Source organism: Papio anubis, chromosome 1 (genome assembly GCF_008728515.1).
Source record: "Papio anubis isolate 15944 chromosome 1, Panubis1.0, whole genome shotgun sequence".
Classification (NCBI taxonomy): domain Eukaryota; kingdom Metazoa; phylum Chordata; class Mammalia; order Primates; family Cercopithecidae; genus Papio; species Papio anubis.
In genome coordinates, this window is record NC_044976.1 from 97,439,233 (window position 1) to 97,463,500 (window position 24,268).

General features: G+C 37.0%; 1 protein-coding gene across 2 annotated transcripts in view; it reads left to right on the plus strand.

Moving 5' to 3' along the window:
* Positions 1-24,268, plus strand: part of SNX7 (sorting nexin 7) — a 108,453-nt gene that overhangs the window by 63,615 nt on the left and 20,570 nt on the right. For both annotated transcript variants that reach the window (XM_003892243.3, XM_009213530.4), the window contains exon 8: positions 21,955-22,107. In XM_003892243.3, coding sequence (XP_003892292.1) covers positions 21,955-22,107 — 153 coding nt within the window. The remainder of the gene's footprint in view (positions 1-21,954; positions 22,108-24,268) is intronic.

Here is a 24,268-nt window from a genome sequence, read left to right on the forward strand (position 1 = left end):
TCTCACCTCTCTCACGAATCAGAAAATAATACAATTTTATTGTTAAGAGCCCTCTTATCTTTCCCCTGCAATTTAATTAATACTTGTTAAGAAGAGGTAGCTGTCAGATTCAAAATGAATTTCAGAATTTTCTATTGTCTTCTGATGGAGTGGCAATCTTAATCCTTTTATTTAGATATATTATTTTCAAGAACTTTTCAAAATGATAATTTCCCAGCTTTTCTGATTATGAAGAGAAATTTTTAGCATTTGAATAAATAGATTGAATGATTTTTTTCTTCCATAAAAGGAAATAATAGATAAGCCATTTAAAAAGAAAAAAAAGATGATATTTTTAAGTAAGAATAACTATCATCTTCAAATTTTGTTATTTTGCTCAAAAATGTTCATGATATATCTTTATATAGATAAACATCTATGTAAAGAAATAATACTCATAAAGCCAGTAAAAGAAACAAGCCTGGATTAATTACTAACCTTTCACTTTCCTAAAATCACTGATTCAATCTACAGATATTTACCAAATTCCCACCTAGTGTAAACACTGGGGATAATAATGAAAAGATCGACAGACCCAAGGCCCCTCATGGTAGACCTTACATCCCAACAGAAAAGTACAAGACAAATAAATAAAATGATTGCAAGATCTAATGAATGTTAAGGAAATGAAGAATGGACTGAGATAGGAAATAGCAAAAAACAAAGACCAAAAACAAAAAGAACAACAACCCTGCTTTGTACATAAATGTTTTGGGAAGCATTATCTGAGAACTATTATTTAAGCTGAGATGAAAGAAACCAGCAAAAGATTTAAAATAGATTTTTTTTTGATACTTCACTATTTGAAAATCCTTCAATATCTCTCAATAAAGTTTTAAACTTTTTTTTCCCCAAAAAGGCCATGTATGCTTTTTGTTAAATTTATTACTAAGTACCTTATTTTTTTGGCTTGTATTTATTGTAAATTTTGTATTTTAAAACATTTTATGGCTTTTTTTTTTGGCCAGAATTAGAGAAAAGTAATTCACTTTTACATATCTATTCTATATTTAATGATTTAAGTTATTTTTAATTTTAATAATTTATAGATGGGTTTTCTACATAGAAAATTCTAGGCTGGGCGCAGTGGATCACGCCTGTTTCGGGAGGCCGAGGCAGGCGGATCACCTGAAGTCAGGAGTTCAATAGCAGCCTGGCCAACATGACGAAACCCCATCTCTACTAAAAATACAAAAAAAATGTAGCTGAGCGCAGTGGCGCATGCCTGTAGTCCCAGCTACTCGGGAGGCTGGGGCAGGAGAATTGCTTGATTGATCCCAGGAGTCAGAGGTTGTGGTGAACCAAGATCGCACCGCTGCACTCCTGCCTGGGTGACGGAGCAAGACTTTGACTCAAAAATAAAGAAAGAAAATTCAATTATGGGTGAATATTGGCAATTTTATTTATTCAATAATTATTCTTCATATTTCCTTTTTCATTGTTAGCTGGCAAAAACATTATAATGTTCTTAGTGATAGAACATTCTTGTATTTTTCCTGATTGTAAAGTAAATGCTTCCAAGATTTTTGTCATAAGTAATAATGTCTGCTATAGTTTTTTATCCTATATATTTTTAATCAGGCTGGGGCAGTTCTTACCTACTCCTATTTGATGAGAGGTTGATTCATAAGTTAGTATCGAACTTTCAGAATGATTTTCTGTGTCTACTCAGATAATTGTACACTTTTTATTATTTTCTTGTGGCAACTTACACTAGAGATTTTTTCATGTTAACCATGCTTGGGTCCCTGGGATAAACCCACTCTGGCCATTGCTGGATTTGGCTTGCTCACTTTCTTTTTTAGGACTTTTGTATCCACATTTCTGAATAAGAATGATTTGTAATTATAGTTGCTTCTGCCAGAAATGGCACTTTTTGTATCAAGGTTATGCTAGCCTCAGAAATTTTTACATACTAGATTAATTTGTATGAGAATGCTATTATTTGTTAATGAAGAAATAACTCTTTTTATAATGTATTAGGACCAGACCTCATAAGATGTTTAGACATTAGGGGCTTAGTAATAATATTGGAAAGACTCTGAATTTTAATTGTGCTGCCATATGGCCTTACTATTGTATGTATAGAGACAATCACAGGATAAGGATAAAGGAGGCTTATTTGCTGTAGTTCTAGATTACAAAATCAGGGATAAGTGATGGAAGATTATTAATTAAATAGTCAACATGGGTGGCTCTTTCTTAGAGAGATAAGTAAAATTTCTCCGTAGATTGCTTTTTAGCAATGATAAATTGCAGTGATTTAAAAAGGTTTTGACTGGATATTTTCTCCTGTAATTCTGGCAGCTGTTCCTAGAGAAACAGACTGTAGGGAAGCTGATTTCTCAATCCATAATTTTTATAATTGATACTTTGATAAAACTGTTGGTAATTATGAAAATTAATTCCTCTAGAATCATCATGCTAAAGTATATTATTTATTAAATGTATAGTTTAGCAGTCAAGCAGAGTTTCTTTTAACACATATTTTAATGTGGTGTACAGTTCAAATATTTTTACCAAAAGGGTTTGGAAAGTTGGAATATATGCCCCAGTAAGTCTGAGAGATATGCCCCTTCATGGGCAATGCAAACTCAAAATTTCTTTAAGATCTCCTGTTTTAAATTCTCGTGTAAATGTCACTACTCCATAATATATTTATATTTGTTAATTTAAAAATAGTTTAATCTCTGTAAAATATCTGTGAATATTTTGCCATGTTTATTCATGACTTTGGCGATCCTTAGGCCATCACTGAGTGTTGATATAGATATAGGAATCCCAATTTGAGAAAAACGTGTTAAAGCATTCCTTAGTGGTCTCATCATGAGACTATATCCAGATTGGAAGGACTCTGTGATATTAGGCAAAGATTTGCCTCTATGATAGAAGTGTTCCAAAAACGAATGAGAAAGGAAGAAAAACATTTCACAAAGGGGCACTGTGCCTAGTATGGTATTTGGCATGAAGTAAGTGCTGAAGAAATAGTTGTTGGCTGAGTTAATATACTTTTAAAAAACTGATCTCTAATAAAAAACTAAAAGCCTGAAAAGATGTTTGGAAGTCGAAAGGGATGGTTTTGGCTTTTATTCTTCCTAGATTGCTAGACAGCTTTTTTCAGTTACCAGGAAGTATATTCTAAAGTGCTTTCAGAGTCAGGGGGAAAATATCCATTTGCATAGTTTGTCTTAGGGTATTTACATTCCGTAATTTGCAAGACACTAAAATTTCTTGTAATTGAGAGGAATAATTTATTGAGGTGGTGTGACAACCTAAGTTTCTAAAATAGAGGTAATTTCTGGGCTTTTTGGCTTCACCTATCTGATTTGGAGATGGGTCTTACTATAATAGAAGACTTTTTAGCCTGAAGCATTTCATTGTTCATTTCACCCACCAACACTCTCAGGCTTTGTCAGGGCTATTGAAGAGCTTACTGAGTTATTAATAAGATAGCTCTTTGTTTCTCCTGTGGTTTTCTTTTCTTACAGGTCCTCAATTCCTTAACATAGGATAAATGAGAGGGCAGATTCATTTAAGGACAGTTCTGATACCTTAATAAAAATCTTTTCATCATCACACCAGGGTGCCACATTTTACAGAGGGAGAAACTGCACCCTCCTAAGGCAATGACCTTGTCTACATTGACACAGTTAGGACTTGAACCCACAGGACTTCAAAGCCCAGACTTTAGATCACTGACTGATAAATGTGTGTGATTGTAAATGTTTAAAGTTTAGTAAGAAAGGAGCAAGAGAAGCAGGTAACACCAAACTGTTAATACCCTAAGGCAACTGAGGAAGATGAAATGGTATTTCTTCAAAGTGGAGCTACCTGAGTGGCCAGTATAATCTGAGTCTTGACCTAGAGCCAGAAGCATTTGTTATTAGGAGACAGGAATCTTACTGTTGAGGCACGTGTTGCATCCTCTTCGTAACGGGTACATATCTTTCTCCCCAAATGCAGCAGAGCACTGGACATGTAAAAATGTCCTAGAAATAAAGATGTCATTCAACTGAGCTTGAGTATGTCTGATTGTGTACTTACCTATATTAGTATATACCTTAATTTCATCAAGTGAATATTTAGTCCAGTAAGGAATATCCATTGAATATAAAGATATATTTCCTTTTTAAGGGGATTTTTTGGATCTAGATAGTCTGGATTTCTTAAGATTTAGTTTGGAGGGTACTTATTTAATTTATTTTAAAAAGAAAACTCATTGAGAATCTCTAAGGCCAGAGAATGCCTGGTGTGATGTGAATTTTAAGTCCCTGCTAGACTGTAAGCTCCCAGAGGCAGAACCTTCCTTCTCATATTCATCCTGTGCCCTTGGTCATGTGTCTAGGCCAATGCCTGGCACACAATAGGCACTTAAAAATAAAGTTTTTTTGGCCGGGTGCGGTGGCTCATGCCTGTAATCCCAGCACTTTGGGAGACAAGGCAGGTGGACCATGAGGTCGGAAGATCGAGACCATCCTGGCTAACATGGTGAAACCCCATCTCTACTAAAAATACAAAAAATTAGCTGGGCATGGTGGTGGACACCTGTAGTCCCAGCTACTCGGCAAGCTGAGGCAGGAGAATGGCATAAACCCGGGAGGCGGAGCTTGCAGTGAACTGAGATTGTGCCACTGCACTCCAGCCTGGGCGACACAATGAGACTCCGTCTTAAATAAATAAATAAGTTGTTAAAAAATGATTGTTTACTTTTCTACCAAATTTATTTTGCAAATCACAGCAGCCCTGTAGAAGAGGGGCCTGACTGCTAAAAGAAAAACAAACAGCAGCAACAACAGCATCAACAAAAGTATCCCCACAAAAACCCCATCCAAAGCTCAGCAGCCTCAAAGATTGAAGGTAGATAAACTCAGGAAGATGAGAAAGAATCAACCAAAAAACCTGCTGAAAACTCAGAAAGCCAGAGTGCCTCTTCTCCAAATGATCACAGCACCTCTCCAGCAAGGGCACAGAACTGGGCCAAGGCTGAGATGGATGAGCTGACAGAAGTAGAGGTTTTAGAAGGTGGGTAACAAGGAACTTCACTGAGCTAAAGGAGCATGTTCTAACCCAATACAATGAAGCTAAGAACCATGATAAAACATTACAGGCATTACAGGAGCTGTGAAACAGAGTAACCAGTTTAGAGAGGAACATAAATGACCTGATGTAGCTGAAAAATGCAGCATGAGAATTTCACAGTGCAACCATAGTATCAATAACTGAATAGGCCAAGCAGAGGAAAGAATTCCAGAGATTGAAGACTATCTTGCTGAAATAAGACAGGCAGACAATGTTAGAGAAAAAAGAATGAAAAGGGATCAACAAAACCTCTGAGAACTATGAGATTATATAAAAAGACTAAACCTGTGACTGTTTGTGGTACCTGGAAAAGATGGGGAGAATGGAATCATGTTGGAAAAGAAACTTCAGAATATCATCCAGGGGAAATTCTCTAACTTAGCAGTACTGGCCAACATTCAGGAAATCCAGAGAATCCAAGTAAGATACTCCATGAGAAGATCAATCCCAAGACACATAATCTTCAGATTCTCCAAGGTCAAAATGAAGGAAAAAATGTTAAGAGCAGCTAGAGAGAAAAGCCAGGTCACCTACAAAGGAAGCCCATCAGAATAATAATGTACCTCGTAGCAGAAACCCTGCAAACTAGAAGTGTTTGGTGGCCAATATTCAACATTCTTAAAGAAAAGAATTTCCAACCCAGAATCTCATATCTGGCCAAACTAAGCTTCATAAGCGAAAGAGAAATAAAACCCATTTCAGACAAGCAAATGCTGAGGGAATTCATCACCACCAGGCCTGCCTTGCAAGAGCCACTGAAGGAAGCACTAAAGTCTATAAAATAACCAGCTAGCATCATGATTACAGCATCAAATTCACACATAGCCACATTGACCTTAAGTGTAAATGAGCTAAATGCTCCAATTAAAAGACACAGAATGTCAAGCTGGATAAAGAGTCAAGATCCATTAATGTGCTATATTCAAGAGACCCATCTCACAGGCAAAGACACACATAGGCTTAAAATAAAGGGGTGGAGGAAAATCAACCAAGCAAATGGAAAGCAGGAACAAGCAGGGGTTGCAATCCTAGTTTCTGACAAAACAGACTTTAAACCAACAAAGATCAAAAAGACAAAGAAAGGCATTACATAATGGTAAAGGGTTCAATTCAGCAAGAAGAGCTAACTAATCTAGATACATATGCACCCAATACAGGAGCATCCAGACTCATAAAAGAAGATCTTATAGACCAGCAAAAAGGCTTAGATTCCCACACAATAATAGTAGGATACTTTAACATACCACTGTCAATATTACACAGATCATCAAGACTGAAAATTAACAAAGATATTCAGTACTTAAACTCAGATAGGGATCAAGTGGACCTGATAGATATATACAGAATCCCCCACCCCAAAACAACAGAATATGCATTCTTCTCAGTGCTGCATGTTACTTACTCTAAAATCGATCACATAATTGGAAGTAAAGCACTCCTCAACAAATACGAAAGAACTGAAATCATAACAGTCTCTCAGACAACAGCCCAGTCAAATTAGAACTCAAGACTAAGAAGCTCACTCAAAACTACACAACTATATGGAAATTGAACATCCTACTCCTGAATGACTCCTGGATAAATAATGAAATGAAATCAGAAATCAAGAAGTTCTTTGAACAAAGAAACAACGTACCAGAATCTCTGGGACGCAGCTAAAGCAGTGTTTAAGAGGGAAATTTATAGCACTAAATGCCCACTTCATAAAGCTAGAAAGATCTCAAGATCTCAAGTCAAAAAGCTAACATCTCAACTAAAAGACATAGAGAACAAAGAGCCAACAAACCCCAGAGCTAGAAGAAAACAAGAAATAACCAAGATCAGAGTGGAACTAAAGGAGATAGAGACACAAAAAACCCTTCAACAAAACAAGAAACCTAGGAGCGGTTTTTTTTTTTTTTTTTAAATTAATAGACTATTAGTAATGAATAAAAGAGAGAAGAATCAAATAGACACAATAAAAAATGATGAAGGGGGATATCATCACTGACCCCACAAAAATGTAAACAACCGTCAGAGAATACTGTAAACACCTCTATGCAAATAAACTAAGAAATCAAGAAGAAAATGATAAGTTCCTGGACACATGCACCCTTTCAAGACTGAACCAGGAAGAAGTTGAATCCTTGAATGGACCAATAATAAGTTCTGAAATTGAGGCAGTAATAAATAGCCTACCAACCAGAAAAGCCCAAGATCAGACAGATTTACAGCTGGATTCTACAAGGGGAACAAAAGGAGGCTGGTACCATTTTTACTGAAACTATTCTAAACAACTGGAAAGGAAGGATTCCTCCCTAACTCATTTTATGAGGCCAACATCACCCCAATACCAAAACCTAGCAGAAATACAATTAAAAAATAAAACTTCAGGCCAGTATCCCTGATGCACATCAATGTGAAAATCCTCAGTAACATACTGGCAAACCAAATCCAGCAGCATATCAAAAAGCTTATCCAGCATGATCAAGTAGGCTTCATCCCTGGGATGCAAGGCTGGTTCAACATATGCAAATCAATAAATGTAATCCATCACATAAACAACCAAAGACAAAAACCACATGATTGTTTCAATAGATGCAGAAAAGGCCTTCGATAAAATTCAACATTCCTTCATGTTAAAAACTTTCAATAAACTAGATATGAATGGAACATAACTCAAAATAATAGGAGCATTTATGACAAACCCACAGCCAATATCATAATGAATGGGCAAAATCTGGAAACAGTCCCATTGAAAACCAGCACAAGACAAGAATGCAGTCTCTCACCACTCCTGTTCAGCTTAGGAAGTTCTGGCCAGGGCAGTCAGGCAAGAGAAGGAAATAAAGAATATTCAGATAGGAAGAGAGGAAATCAAAATGTCTCTGTTTCCAGCTGACGCAAGCCTATATCTAGAAAACGTCATCCTCTCAGCCGAAAAGCTTCTTAAGCTGATAAACAACTTCAGCAAAGTCTCAGGATACAAATAAATGTGCAAAAATCACAAGCATTCCTATTCACTGACAGTAGTCAAGCAGAGAGCCAAATCATGAATGAATTCCCATTCACAATTTCACAAAGAGAATAAAATACCTAGGAATACAGCTAACAAAGGAAGTGAAGGACCTCTTTAAGGAGAATTACAAACCATTGCTCAAGGAAATCAGAGGACACAAAAAATGGATAAAACATTCCATACTCATGGGTAGGAAGAATCAATATTGTGAAAATGGCCATACTGCCCAAAGTAATTAATAGATTCAATGCTATTCTGGTTAAATTATCATTGACATTTTTCACAGAATTAGAAAAATTACTTTAAAATTCATATGAAACTAAGAAAGAGCCCAGCTAGCCAAGAAAATACTAAGCAAAAAGAACAAAGCGGGATGCATCTTGCTACCTGACTTCAAACTATACTACAATGCTATAGTAACCAAAACAACATGGTACTGGTACGAATACAGACACACAGACCAATGAAACAGAATAGAGAACTTAGAAATAAGACTGCACACCCACAACCATCTGATCTTCAACAAAACTGACAAAAACAAGCAATGGGGAAAGGATTCTCTATTTTAAAAATGGTGCTGGGAGAACAAGCTTGTCATATGCAAAAAATTGAAACTGGACCCCTTCCTTACACCTTACACAAAAATTAATTCAAGTTGAATTAAAGACTTAAATGTAGAAACCAAAACTATAAAATTCCTAGAATGCAATCTAGGCAGTACCCTTCAGGACATAGGCATGGGCAAAGATTTCATGAGGAAGATGTCAAAAGCAATTGCAATAAAAGCAAAAGTTGACAAATGGGATCTAATTAAACTAAAGAGCTCCTGCACCACAAAAGAAACTATCACCAGAGTGAACAGACAACCTACAGAATGGGAGAAAATGCTTTCAGTCTATGTATCTGACAAAGGTCTAATAACCAGAATCTACAAGGAACTTAAATTTACAAGGAAAAAAACAACCTCATTAAAAAGTGGGTACAGGACATGAACAGACACTTCTCAAAAGAAAACAAAATCTGTGCAGCCAACAAACATTAAAAAAGCTCAACATCCCTGATCATTAGAGAAGTTCAAATCAAAACTGTAATTAGCTACCATCTCATGACAGTCACAATGGCAATTATTAAAAGGTCAAGAAACAACAGATGCTCATGACGCTGTGGAGAAATAGGAACATTTTTACACTGTTGGTGAGAATGTAATTAGTTCAACCATTGTTGAAGACAGTGTGGTGATTCCTCAAAGACCTAGAACTAGAAATATCATTTGACCCAGCAATTCCATTACTGGGTATATACCCAAAGGAATATAAATCATTCTGTTATAAAGATACATGCACATGTATGTTCATTGCAGCATTGTTCACAAAAGCGAAGGCATGGAATCAACCCAAATGCTCATCAATGTTAGGCTGGATAAAGAAAATACGGTACATATATACCATGGAATACTATGCAGCTGTGAAAAGGAATGAGATCTTGTCATTTGCAAGGACATGGATGGAGCTGGAAGCCATTTTCCTCAGCAAACTAACGCAGGAACAGAAAACCAAGCACCACATGTTCCCTCTTATAAATGGGAGCTGAACAGTGAGAACACGTGGGCACAGGGAGGGGAACAACACACACTGGGCCCTGTTGGCGGGGGTGGTGGGGAGAGAGAACATCGGGAAAACTAGCTAATGCATACTAGGCTTAATACCTGGGTGATGGGTTGATAGGTGCAGCAAACCACCATGGCATGTTACCTATGTAACAAACCTGCACATCCTGCACATGCATTGTGGAACTTAAAAAAACAAAAATCCTTAGATGGAGTTTGCTAAACAATTAGGAAGAAGAAAAGTATAGTTGAGAACTAGCCTGCAGTACTGTCATAGGGACTTGCATCACATGCCTAATTCTGCTTTTGCAGTACTGAAAGGTAAGCCAGCTGGACTGGGAGCATGAGGGCAGGGGCAGAGAGCTACCTCCAAGAGCTACAGAGAAAGTTAAGTGAAATGCCACATGTGACATATGGCGCAGGGCCTGATCATAGTAGGTACTGAGAAATGTTCATCTAGCAGGCACATGTTAAGAATCTGCAATATGCAGTAGACTTGCTGAAACATAGCTACCCTTACTAACCCTACTCTTATGACTCTCATGAAGTCCCTACCCTTTCTTACTATCAAGTTATCCTTGATATGTTAGAGATAAAGAAACACAAAGACATTAAGATGATCAAAAGGCCTTCCAGCAAGAATGTAAAGATCAGGGCTGTTTGTCATCTCCTTGATAACAAAGTTGGTTTCACCAGACTGAGTAGATAGTTCCCCATTTTTTGTGTCCATCCCTCCAAAAGGTAATTGTTCTCTTTTGTAGTTCCTGCCAACTCCAGAGCTATTTTAAAGCAAATCGTAAATAGCTGCAGTCTCCTGCTCGAAAGTCCAAATAAGCTCTCACCATTTGTAAGAGGCCATAGGATAGTCAAGTGAATTCAATGACGTCATTGTTATTTCTATTAGTAAATTTGAAAGTAAAGTTCCTGCCTCTGTAATAGACATATATTGAGGGAAATAGCATCAGAGTATCAAACTTAAGTCTTAAGAGCAAAAGACTACCCAGTCATCTTTAAACATTTACTCTCTAAGAGGAAAAGCTCGGTTATTTTTAAATATTTAGCATTAGATCAAATGTATGCACTCTGGATACATTATTTTTATATCTTATTTAGTTTATAAGTAATCCCATTTTATTAAATTTTTCTCCAAATTTTATTTATTATAAAGTATTTTTGGAAACTTAGATTTGTGGAATATGTTCTTTTTAACAATTAAAAAATATTTTCTATATTTTATTTGCTACTCTAACCTTGTGAGAATGCAGTTCTCATCTGTAATAGTTATATGTAGATATTTGTGATACAATTTCCAAGACCATATTTTGTCAGAAAGAAAATACTATCTTTATTCTCTTAATGAGATTCCAAAATGTTCTATCACTTTAATCTTTTCCATAAAGTTAATAAAATTATTTTGGTTTTTTTGTGATTTTTTTTTTTACTCTTCACATTCCAGTTAATCATTTGGTTGAAAAAGCTAATAAACCATATTTTCAGAGATTTATGCAACTTTAATATTAGGTCTGTTTCTGATGGTTATGCTTATGTGAAGCTATGTTCTTGAAAGTTTAAATTTGTAAAGGTAATATTAAATTAGAATTTATAAAAGCACTTTTTAATGAAAATTATTAGAATATTATGTTTCTGGATTACTTTTACCAAAAGTCAGTGTTGAGTGTATAAGGAGAAAAACCTCCAATATGATTAAATGGGCTAGTGAGATTAGTGCCCCAGTGGTGATGTTAGCAGTCATATGCTCTTTAAAAATGGAATAATACTGAAACAGTGCTCTGTTATGCAGTTCTAGAAATGGTCCTATGAGTCCATGCCAACAGAATGTAGTTTTTATTTTCTGATAATAATGCTTGGATTTATCACATTACTTTTCCCACCTGCCCATGTGACCTGTAAACATTCACAACATGATGACCAGGGTTCACAGCGCAGCCAGTGCTTATGGAACCCAGTGCATCTGTTTTGACCCTTTTAATCATCAGACCATTCCCTATCGGGGGAAACCCCACCCCTGATATTTAACGTGGGTTCTTTTCTATTTCCCTAAGCGTCAATTGGTCTGATAAATAAAGGGAAAGAGTACAAGAGAGAGAAATTTCAAAGCTGGGTGTCCTGGGGAGACATCACGTGTTGGCAGGTTCTGTGATGCTCCCTGAGCCGTAAAACCAGCAAGTTTTTATCAGTGATTTTTAAACGGGGAGGGAGTGTATGAATAGGGTGTGGGTCACAGAGATCACATGCTTCACAAGGTAATAAAGTATCACAAAGCAAATGGGGGCAGGGCAAGATCACAGGACCACAGGACGGGGTGAAATTAAAATTGCTAATGAAGTTTCAGCATGCATTGTCATTGATAACATCAGGTGACAGGGTTTGAGAGCAGACAACCTGTCTGACCAAAATTTATTAGGCGGGAATTTCCTCATCCTAATAAGCCTGGGAGTGCTACAGGAGACAGGGGCTTATTTCATCGCTTTGGCTTCGACCATAAAAGAAGGCCGCCCCTACGGGGGCTGTTCTTAGGCCTACCCTCAGGAGCGCATTCTCTTTCTCAGGGATGTTCCTTGCTGAGAAAAAGAATTCAGCAATATTTCTTCTATTTGCTTTTGAAAGAAGAGAAATATGGCTCTGTTCCGCCTGGCTCACCAGCAGTCAGAGTCCAAGGCCATCTCCCTTGTTCCCTGAACATTGCTATTATTCTGTTCCTTTTTCAAGATGCCCAAATTTCATATTGTTCAAGCACACATGCTCTACAAACAATTTGTGCAGTTAACGCAGTCATCACAGGGTCCTGAGGCAACATACATCCTCCTCAACTTATGAAGATGATGGGATTAAGAGATTAAAGACAGACATAGGAAATCACAAGGGTATTGATTGGGGAAGTGATAAGTGTCCATGAAGTCTTCACAATTTATGTTCAGAGATTGCGGTAAAGACAGGCATAAGAAATTATAAAAGTATTAATTTGGGGAACTAGTAAATGTCCATGAAATCTTCACAATTTATGTTCTTCTGCCATGGCTTCAGCCGGTCCCTCTATTCGGGGTCCCTGACTTCCCGCAACAATTCCTTAGATAACTTTGAACTGAATCAGAAAAAGCAAGCCAGATCTAACAAGAAAGGGAGGAAATGACCTTCAGCTGGATTGGGATCCCTCCAATAGATGGGGCATGACATGAACTTCATGCATCTTTTATTCATCCACTCGATGCTGCCTTTTATACTGTACTGTCCATGGGTAAGAAATAATGAAATAATATTTAATATGTTATTGGTGGACTTATTTGTAGTGTGATTTTTAAAAAATTATTTCCTTTTTTTTCCCCCTGTAATTTTGTTTCTTCTCAGGAATCAGCAAATTCTGTTTTCACTTTTTAAGACTAATAATAATACTTTTTAGAGAAATATGTCAGCCTTACCAAGGTTTGGTCATATTCCCCTCTCAGGAAAAATAGTTATAACTAAAAACAATTCAAAATTTATTCCTGCCCTATATTCTTTTTTTTTTTTTTTTTTTAGAATGAACAAAAGAAAACTCCAAAGTATAGGAATACTGTTTTTTATAAGAATAAAAGTTTTTTTTAAAGTATAAGAATAGTGTTTTATTTAGCTTCAAGTGCCTCAAGGAGCTATGTGCTTATTACAGTGTATCTCTCATAACATATACCATGTGCCTGGCCCATAGTAGACAGGAAAAATATTTATTAGCTAAGTGAATAAACTTCATATTTTTACTTCATAATTCTCACAAAGTAGTTGTCTTGGTGAGCATGAGCTGCTTCAGAATTCCCTAATGTTTCCCTCTTTGTCTTTGGACTTCAGTAGAAAAATTTTCAGTTCTTTTTCACAGGAACTCAACTCAACATCACATAACTCAATTACTATACAGTCATGTGTTATTAAGTGATAGGGATATGTTCTGAAAAATGTGTTTTTCGGCATTCTCATCATTGTGCGAATATTGTAGAGTATACTTACACAACCTCAAGATGTCATGCTCTACTGCACACCCAGGCTCTGTGGTATATAGCATGTTGTTCCTGAGTCACAAACCTGTACAGCATTTTATTTTAGTCCATTGAAACACAATGGCAAATATTTGTGTATCTAGACATAGAAAAAGTACAGTAAAAATACCATGTGATTATCTTATGGAAGGAATCACTGTCATATATACAGATTGTCATTGACTGAAATGTTATGTGGCACATGACTCTACAAAGTTTCCTGAATTTGTTTGCATTTCTTACTAACTTGATTTAATTAAATGTGAATGATGTTTGAATGACTTATAACCAGTAAAATGATTTACAGTGTTCAGATAGCCCTGAAAGCTTAGCACTTCAAAATGCAGATGGTCCGTGAATTCTGATGGTTCCATTTAGGATTATTCAACTTTAAGGTGGGGTTACAGTTTCTATTGAATGTGTTTGGTTTTCTCACTATCCTAAAGTCAAAAAATCCTAAGTTGAATGATTTTAAATTGGAGACGGTCTGCTGTGTTACCAGCATTAAATACATTTTTGACTTACAATATTTTCAACTAACAGTGGGTTTATTGGGATTGAGGTGTAGCCCAAAAAGTATCTGAGACAGGTCTTAATCCGTTTAGTTTATTTTGCCAAGGTTAGGGACATGCGTGGAGGAAATAAACATGGAGTCACAGAAACAGTCTGTGGCCTGTAACTTTCTCCAAAGATGATTTTGAAGGCTTCAGTATCTAAAGGGGAAAAGTGGGCTGGAGGGGAAATAGTGAGGGTACTGTTATCCACTTGTTGCAAGAGAAAAGGAGCAGGTAGGGGAGTAGTCAGTTATGTATTCCTCTTAGCCTCAGTGAATGGGCACTTTACATAAGATAAGGTGAACTTAGAGTAGCTACCTGTGGAGATATTTAATATTTTTATCTATAGGTATCTGCTTAGGAACAAAAGGAAAGGCAGCTTCTTGCATGACTCAGCTTTCAGCTTAATGTTTTTCTTTTGGCATAGTGAATTGGGGTTCAGGTTGGAGTTTTTGTTTTCTTTTACATAGGTAAGTCAGGAGCATCCGTAATTAATTGTTTCCAAAGAGGTATCAAAGAGGTCAGGGTCAACAAATAAAAACAGATGTATATATTTATGTGTTTGAATGAGGAGGATTAGTCATTCATTTTAGAGGACCAAATGTTTTAACAGTTTCAAAATGAACCACGTTACTGTTTTTAGTTCAAACAAGACCTCCAAAGCAGTTTAAGCATCATTGAACCATCAAATAAAAAACCTTGATAATGGAGAGAGGTCTCTCCCAAAAGAGCAGAGCTGCACATCAGTTTTACTTACTTCCTTAGACATATACCTGTAATTTTTAAAATTTAAAATGTCAGCTCTGCTTTGGTACAATCGATATGTCAATTGGTGTATCCATATTATCTCCCAGCCTGCCCAAACTACCCAAATTAGTGTAGCAAAGTCTTTTTGGAAGCTTCAAAGCTTAACTTTAATCTTGATTCCTGCTAGCCTCCAAAAATTGTTTGCTCTGTCTGCAACTAAATGGTTTTGAATGTTTATATAGCAGTGTCCCTCACTTTGCAATACTATTTGGGACAGTGAATGTATTACCACTGTTAGCCTTCAGGCCATCATCTCCTATCACACCTTGCAGTAACTGTTCTTCCAGTTAACCTTATCAGCAATGCAGACTTTTCTCACAGTGCCCACCATCTACGTCAGGGCTAGACCCTCCTGACTCTGCCTCCCAGCATTTCAGTCGCTGCTTTTCAGTTTCTGTGGCATCAGGGGTCTGATCTTTACCACTGTTCTCTAGTCCTCTTTCTTAAACTCCTTCAGCACCTCCACTTGTCTTCAATGAAAATCCAAACAACCTGCAGGAGAATCCCTGTAGGACTTGGCACTGCCTGCCTCTCTGTCCTTTTCCTTAGCTCTTCATCTACTCGTACTGTACTGTAGGTATCAACCTTAAAGAACCATCTGTAGTTCTTCAGAAACTCCAAGGTAAACATGCTTCTGTGAACTAACGTCTGCAGTTTGCTTTGCATGAATGCCTTTCAAGTTTTCTTTTCCTGATTACTTATTTATTTCTCCCCAATGGCATCAGTCTGTGAGAGCAAGGTCCATCTCTTCCCCCTCCATTTTCGTTCCTAACGCAGACTAGATGGATGCTGAGTGGAAGCTGCTGGGTGAATGAGTGAGAACCAACCAGATCCTCCCTATTGATTTTTATTCTTGATTCCTTAGTCCCATTTTAGATGAACTGGTTTCCTTTCTTCTCCTCCTTTGTTTCTCTCTTAACAATTTCCACATACCTCTGACTCAATCTGGCTGAAGTACAACTCAGCCTTGATCAAAACCTTCAGTGGATAACCATCTCTTGCAAAATCCTTTTCATGCTCAATATCATTTCCAGCCTTTACTTGTCAGTCTCTAATCTGCATTTGCAGCTGCATTTCCCATGCTTCTCCTTGCCAACTCCAGACCAGCCTCTTGTCCATTCTTTTGTCACACTCTGTAGCATAGTATTTATGTGATTGTGTTCATATCATATCCTCAGATAGGTGTTTCCTTGTCCCAGTCACTGACTAGTTAATTAAAAGTCAAAATGTCCCCTACCCCACAATCAGAATTAATCTCCCATTCTGTATCTGTAAATACTACTTTTACGTTTTTCCTTCCATTATGGTATCCCATTCTACTTTTTATTATAGCCTTTGGTTTTTGCTTTACTTTTGCGTACCTGTACCTAATAGATTACAAACTCCTTGAGATAACAGCTATATCAGTTTAACCTTGAAAGCCACAGACAAGCTTGCCCAATCAATGGCTGGTGCTATTCAGTCAGTATGAATAGAGCACCTGCCTTGACTGGCAGACATCGGTTTGAATCCCTGATATGCCACAAATAGCTATGTAATCTCTTTTCTTTCTTCTGGTTCCCCAGCTTGTAATAGGAAGATGATAATACCACATTTGTAATGTGCTTATGCAGATTAAGTGAAATAATGTATGGAAAGCATATAGCTTAAAATAATGGCCCATGACACTGCAAAAAATAGTCATGATTACTGCTGTTACTGTTACTATAGACATGTACTCACCATTGTAGAAACATATTGTTTTGTTTGAGCTTTTAGGATTAATGACTTTAATTGTGTGGCTAATTTCTAGCTGAATATAACTGAAGCTAGAAATTACCCATTAGCCTTACTATTAAATATAAAGCATGTTTTCACTATCTTACAGTCTTTTATTATTACTTATTTTGGCATTACAACATTTTGCAGGCAACAAGGATTGCTTGCTTCTTCAATTTTTCCAGTAACAGAGGGCTAAACTGCTGTCAGTATTTGTGAAAAGAAGGATAATACCAAGCCTTAAATCCTATCTAGCCCAGTCTTTTCCATGCTATTTTGCAGTAAATGAGTTGAATTTCCTACGGTTAGAGTTATTGAAACCTGACATGTGGTGTTGGAGGGAACAATAAAACACCAGAAGGACTTCTTTAGCCTGCCAGTGGGCTATTCTCCCCCTCAGGTTAACTTTTGTTGAGTATATATGTTCTATTAGAACTTGGATGGATGGCACAGTCAGAATGCGTAGTCTTTGTACCAAAGAACTTAGTAAAATTGAAGTCAACGAAGGGGAAAGGTATCTAATTATATTATGCTTTTGTAAATTGTTGGGAAAGATGTAGTGCAGATCATTCCTAATTTGAATTAGGTGTTTTGTGCTTATTATGTTAGTGTTTCTTAGAATTGAAATTATGGGAAGATGATTCACTGTGAGGAAATACCTAATTTTTTTACCTTCCTTTTTTCCAACTAAAATTAGGAATAACTCATCAAAGAAAGGAAAAACCTGATATAGTCACCAAAAAATGACAAGAATTCATCATACATATTTAAAGCATATGTGTCGTTTTCTACACTGGTGAAAATAGATTGAGGAAATAGCACTAGAAATTGGCTTAAGACCTAGACACTGGTAGAAGAATGACATATTACCAGAGACTAAAATACCAGAAGAAGAGAGGAAATTAATGTCAGTTTCACCAACTGATGATGATGGTGATGATGATGGTGAGAACATTTAGTAGGCAAATTTTCAGGCCCTGTGTAAGTCAATTAATGGTCATTGTTTCATGCTGCAGTTTTTATAAGAATCCCAATGAAATGCATGTTATTATTTTTACCTTTGTTTTACAGTTAAAGATACTAGGGCTTCAACAGATAGTCTTACTCAATGTCGCATAACTTGTAAACGACAGAAGTGGGACTTAAACTGAGACCAGGCTAACCCACTGTCAGTCCTCTTAATCCCAGTGCTGTACTGATAAGGCTACAATTTTTTCTGTAGGTGACAGTGAGGGCAAAGTTCTGAGAGTGAGTTCTTAAGTTCTTCTCTAGGAACACGCTCTGCTGGTTATGGCAGAGCCACCAACTGACCAGACCACCACTTCAAAGGCTTTAATGAGGGAGATTTACAGATTGACGTGGAAAAACTCTTTGTAGTAAATCCTTTATGGCAGGGACACCATTTTAAGCTGCATCAGGAAGAAGACAAAGATAGACTATGTGATTTAGATACTATGTTTCCTGAAAGCCAATTTCAGTAGAACCACTCTATCAGCATTCCACGCCATTGCATGGCAATTTAAACTGCAAAGCCTAAGCAGAGGAGAGTTAACAGTGTGATTACAATTGGTGTATGTACCCCTTGATCCTAGATGGAGACGTTCTGTTAATAATCCCCATCTGGCTATGCAAATGGCAAGATTCCATCCAACAATCCAGAGGAGGCTCTCTAACATCCCTGAGGTCTCCTAGCAGAACCAGATCCTATTTGAGTTTGGCCTTTCAACAATTTTATTATGGCTGTAGGTGCCTATTTCCAAGCACCGACAGCCTGTCATTATTAGTTATTCAATAACATCCCATTGGACATGTTCTTTAAGATTTAGCAAAATAATTACCCAGAAGACTACAGAGTCCCATAAAGTATTCTCACTGATATAGTTTGACCGTACAAACAAAACAAGAGAGTGAAAAAACACAGACAAAAACATGAAAGTCAGCCTTTCTACTGAAATAGATCTCACATTGGTAATGCAAGTTTTATATAATACCAAATATCTATTATTTGAGAAATGAAAGCACACACAGCTGCTGTGAAGTAAGAACAGAAGTGAAATTTCATATTAAAAAGGAGCTAATTCAGACAAGCATCGGAAGTAACATTTTATTGGTTCTAAGACATTTTTACATTTCAGCATCTTAAAATAGGAATTCTTTTTAAAAGATGGCCTCTCACAAATACTTTGTCGTGAAATGGTGGTAACATATAAGGCCCCTTTTAAAACATGAGCGAGATGATGTCATTTCTGTTCAAATCTTCCTGGCTTTGGATCTCCATAAAATCCAAGAACCTTAACCGTAGACTACATGGCTCAGTATGATCTGGCCACTCACTTGCTTCTCTAACCTCATTTCCCAGGACTTTCCCCCGCCCTGGTTTTTTTCTCTCTTTCTTGCAACCATGCTGGTCTTTCCGTTCTTTTTTTTAATTTTTTAAATTATTATTATTATACTTTAAGTTCTAGGGTACATGTGCAGCATTACAGGTTTGTTACATATGTATGCCCATTGCTATGTTGCTGTGCTGCACCATCGCTCGTCAGCACCCATCAGCACAGTCACTTACATGGAATGGCACCTGGTAATCCCTCCCCTCCCCTCCCCGCGATGGGCGCCGGTATGTGATGTTCCCTTCCAGTCAAGTGATCTCATTGTTCAGTTCCACCTGTGAGGTGAGAACATGAGGTGTTTGGTTTCTGTTCTTCGCGATAGTTTGCTGAGAATGATGGTTTCCAGCTGCATCCATGTCCTACAAAGGACACAAACTCATCCTTTTATGGCTGCATAGTATTCCATGGTGTATATGTACGTGTCCAGATCTGTCACTGATGGACATTTGGGTTGATTTAGTCTTTGCTGGCTGTGGACGTGCGTAAACATGCGTTGCATGTGTCTTTATAGCAGCATGATTTATAATCCTTTGGGTATATGCCAGTAATGGGATGGCGGTGCGCGGGCATCGGTTCGTTCGGGGGTGTGGTTTGTTCGGTTTAGTCCATGGTGGCAAAGTGTTCCTGGCTGCCGCCGCATCATAAAACTTTCATTGTTTCCTGACTTTCCCAATGATAAGCCATTCGCTGGTGTTGAGATGGTATCTCATTATTAGTTTTGATTTGCATTTCTCTGATGGCCGGTGATGATGAGCATTTTTCATGTGTCTGTTGGCTGTATGAATGTCTTCTTTTGAAATGTCTGTTCATATCAACTGCCCCACTTTGATGGGGTTGTTTTGTTTGTTTCTTGTAAATTTGTTTGAGTTCTTTGTAGGTTCTGGATATTAGCCCTTTGTCTGATGAGTAGATTGCAAAATTTTTCTCTCGATTCAATGACCATACTGCAAGGTAATTTTTAGATTCAATGCCATCCCATCAAGCTACCAATGAGGTTTCTTCACAGAATTGGAAAAACTGCTTTAAAAGTTCATATGGAACCAAGAGCCCATTGCGAACAATCCTAAGTCAAAGAACAAAATGAGCATACGCTACCTGACTTCAAACTATACTACAAGGCTACAGTAACAAAACAGCATAGGTACTGGTACCAAAACAGAGATATAGACCAATGGAACAGAACAAGTCCTCAGAAATAATACCACCCATCTACAGCCATCTGAGTCTTTGACAAACCTAAGAAAAACAAGAAATGGAAAGGATTCCCTATTTAATAAATGGTGCTAGGAAAATTGGCTAGCCATAAGTAGAAAGGCTGAAACTGGATCGCTCCTTACTCATATCACGAAAATTAATTCAAGATGGATTAGGGCTTAAATGTTAGGTATACCATAAAACCCTACAAGAAAATGGGTGACACCATTCAGGACATAGGCATGGGCAAGGACTTCATGTCTGAAACCTCAAAAGCATGACAGCAAAACTGGGAGTGACAAATGGGATCTAATTAAACTAAAGAGCTTCTGCACAGCAAAAGAAACTACCATCAGAGTGAACAGGTCTTTCCGTTCTTAAATCACCTAGGCATACTTCCACCTCCAGGTCATTGCCCTTGGTGTTTCCTTTCCTGGGAATGTGTTTCCTCTGCTGGGAATGTGTTTCCACTGAGAAGCCCATGGTTCACTCTCACATCTACTTCAGATATTTATTCAAGTCATACTTATTTAGGCTTTCCCTGGCCACCTTATCTGAGATTGCAGCATCCTAACATTTCCTGTCTACTTTTCTGCTTCATTTTTCTCTCTAGCATTTATTACCAGCGGACAGTTCGTATTTTTTATTTACCTTGCCTATAGTTTGTCTCTCCCCAGTAGAGTATAAGCTGTGGTAAAAACAGGGATTTTTGTGTATTTTCTTCACTACTGAATCTCCAGGTCTTAGACAAATGCCCGCTACAGACAAGACACTTAGTAAATATACACTGAATATATGAATAGCTATAATATAAATGTATAAATACATATATATGAATATGCCAAATATAAAAAAATAAATCAATGGATTACATACTGAAAGGCTGATAAGGTGGGGAAGAGGGTAAATATTACACTAAGTCTGTCCGGTGGCTCATGGTCTAGGATCTGGGCATCTTGCGCTATAAACTTGCCTCTGTTACTGGCTATCTGAGTAAAGTTTACAAGTTAATCCCTTGGGCCTCCAGGCAGGACTAGAGTATGGATGTTATAACCTCTCAGTTAATTGAGCCTTCTGCTAAAAACAATTGAAAAATGAGGACCAGAACTGGGAAGCTGAAGTGACTGAAACCGTATTTTTTAATGTAAATATTATCACCAGAAATGGTAGTTGTAAGGAGAGTCTTAATACAAAAGACTTTGGAGTTAATTTTTGGCTCAGTTGCTTTTGTTTTATAAATAGTGAAACTGAAGCCCAGGATTTGAGAGACTTAGCCAAGGTCAAGTGTTAATTGGTGGCCAGCCATAGAACTGTACTCAACAACTCTGACTGAACCCCGTGTTCTTTTTACTTTCGTTAGTACATATGATAAATACTGGTGATTAAAAACAAAAAAGAGTTATACTTAGGCTATTTTGGTATTTTGTTCAACTTAATATTTAATGAATTCACCTAATGGAAATAATACATAGGTCAATTTGTCTCTCTTTGTGACCTAATTCAGCTTCCAGAGGAGATCGGAAAACTTGAAGATAAAGTGGAATGCGCTAATAATGCCCTGAAAGCAGATTGGGAAAGATGGAAACAAAATATGCAAAATGACATCAAGTTAGCATTTACAGATATGGCTGAGGAGAATATCCATTATTATGAACAGGTAATTAGTGTTATTTGATATTGCTTCATTTTAAAGTTATATTCTCATTTACTTTTGGTCTGTCCAGTGTTGAAAGAGTGTATTAAAGAACCAGTGTCACATTCTGATGCCCCTCTGGTAGCTCAGTTTCGATGAAGTTGTCAGTTACATTTGGGTTTTTATCCTCAGTTTGTTGTTTTGGATTTCAATTCTTCAAAAGCATTTGATAATGCTTTCTAATGATTCTCCTAACTACTCCTCTTTCCTCTCTCTTTTCCATTTATAAAGATTTGGCAAAGGAAGGAAAGGAACAGCGGTTTGAATGAGCAGAAAATCAGTTCAGGCCCTGTTCCCTATATCCTTGCTATCCCCATCTTCTGTAGCTATTCTAAAACCATCAACAAAGGAGCACCCCATTCCATCAGCAAAAGAGTAACAACATCTTTTTTTTTTTAAGTTCATTTTGTTTTTCAGATGATTGTATTTCATTTTTTTACAACTAACTTTTCCTCAGATAAGTTTTTTGTTTTTTTTTTTTTTAATTGTAAACATACTTTTCCTAGAAAGTATATTTTAAAATAACATCTTTAACTTTATCTCTGGCTGAATTAATGAATATATGAAATTATTACATTAACAAAATTATGTCCTATAGCAGTGGTCCCCACCCTTTTTCGTACCAGGGACAGGTTTCATGGAAGATGATTTTTCCATGGACCTAGGTGGGAGCGGGGTTAGTTTCAGGATGAAACTGCTCTACCTCAGATCATCAGCCATTAGTTAGATTGTCATAAGGAGCATGCAGCTTAGATCCCTTACATGCGCTCCTGTGAGAATCTAATGCTGCCTCTGATCTGATAGGGAGTAGAGCTCAGGCAGTAATGCTCACGCACCGCTCACCTCCTGCTGTGTGGCTGGGTTCCTAACAGGCCAGTGACCAGTTCCAGTCCGTGGCCCAGGGGTTGAGGTCCCCTGTAATTTAGAGTATATAGTGCTTATCAGTTTAAAAGAACTTTAAAGTAAAATATTATATATCTTGAAAGATTAACTGATATTGATGTTTTTATTCAACAAGAGTTAATTAAGCCCCTTCTATCACCAGACATTGGGCCTGGCCCTGGAGAGACCACAGTATGCAAGGCAAATAATCCCTTTCTCATGTAGTTACAGCCAATGATGAGAACAGTCACAAAGAGAGCATAACAAAATGGTATAAAGGTTAGGTATAGAAAGACATTGCAGGGGCATATAACCTAATCTAGGAAAAATAAGGATATGTTTATGCAGAGACCTGAATGAAGAATAAGGACTTGCCAGATAAGGGTGTGAGAAATGGAGTTGGAGGCAGAGAAAACACATGTACAAAAGCCTCGAAGGGAGAGAGAACATGTTCAGATAACTGAGGTTCTTTTTTGGAGGAAGAAGGAGTGAAGGTAGTTTTGAATTGAAAGATTAGGCTGAAGAGTGCTATATAAATTTAATCTTTTACTTTTAAGGGAAATGGGAACCTTTGAGTAGTTTTCAGCAGGGAACTGACAGCATCAGACTTGCCTTTTGGAAAGATCACTCTGACTGTACATGGGTCAGAGTTAGGCAACACTGGACAGGATGAGACTAGTTAGGAGGCAGGAAAGGCAGAGATGTGAACTGACCTAGGAGTTTCATGTTAGTGGGCTAGAGATTATCGAACAGATCCGTGGTTTTGTTTTGTTTTGTTTTGTTTTTTAACTGGGTAGAACTGGAAAGATCATTTTCTGTCTCTCCTTAATTTTTCATTCTGGTAACAACTATAAGTAAAATCAAGTATCTAAAATGAATTTCCCATAAATCTCAGATTTTGAATGATATAAAATATTTCTTTTTAATAAAGCACATTTATCAACATAAAGCTTTATTACCATTTAACTGTTTAAATCCATAGAGCTAACCTTACCTCTCCTTTATAGTAGAAATTGTCTACACTTAAATTACAGAATTGTTAAGAAAGTCACTTGTTATGAATAACAAAACAAATCAAAAATTTAATTGAGATAATTTATAAGAAAATGTCTTAAAACATGCAGTTTTCTATAAACGATTATAAAACCTAAGTATATTAGGGTATAAAAATCACAGGACAAATGCACTTAATATATTTTCCTTTAAATGATAAGATCTGCCAATTTTTCTAAATTTGGATTTT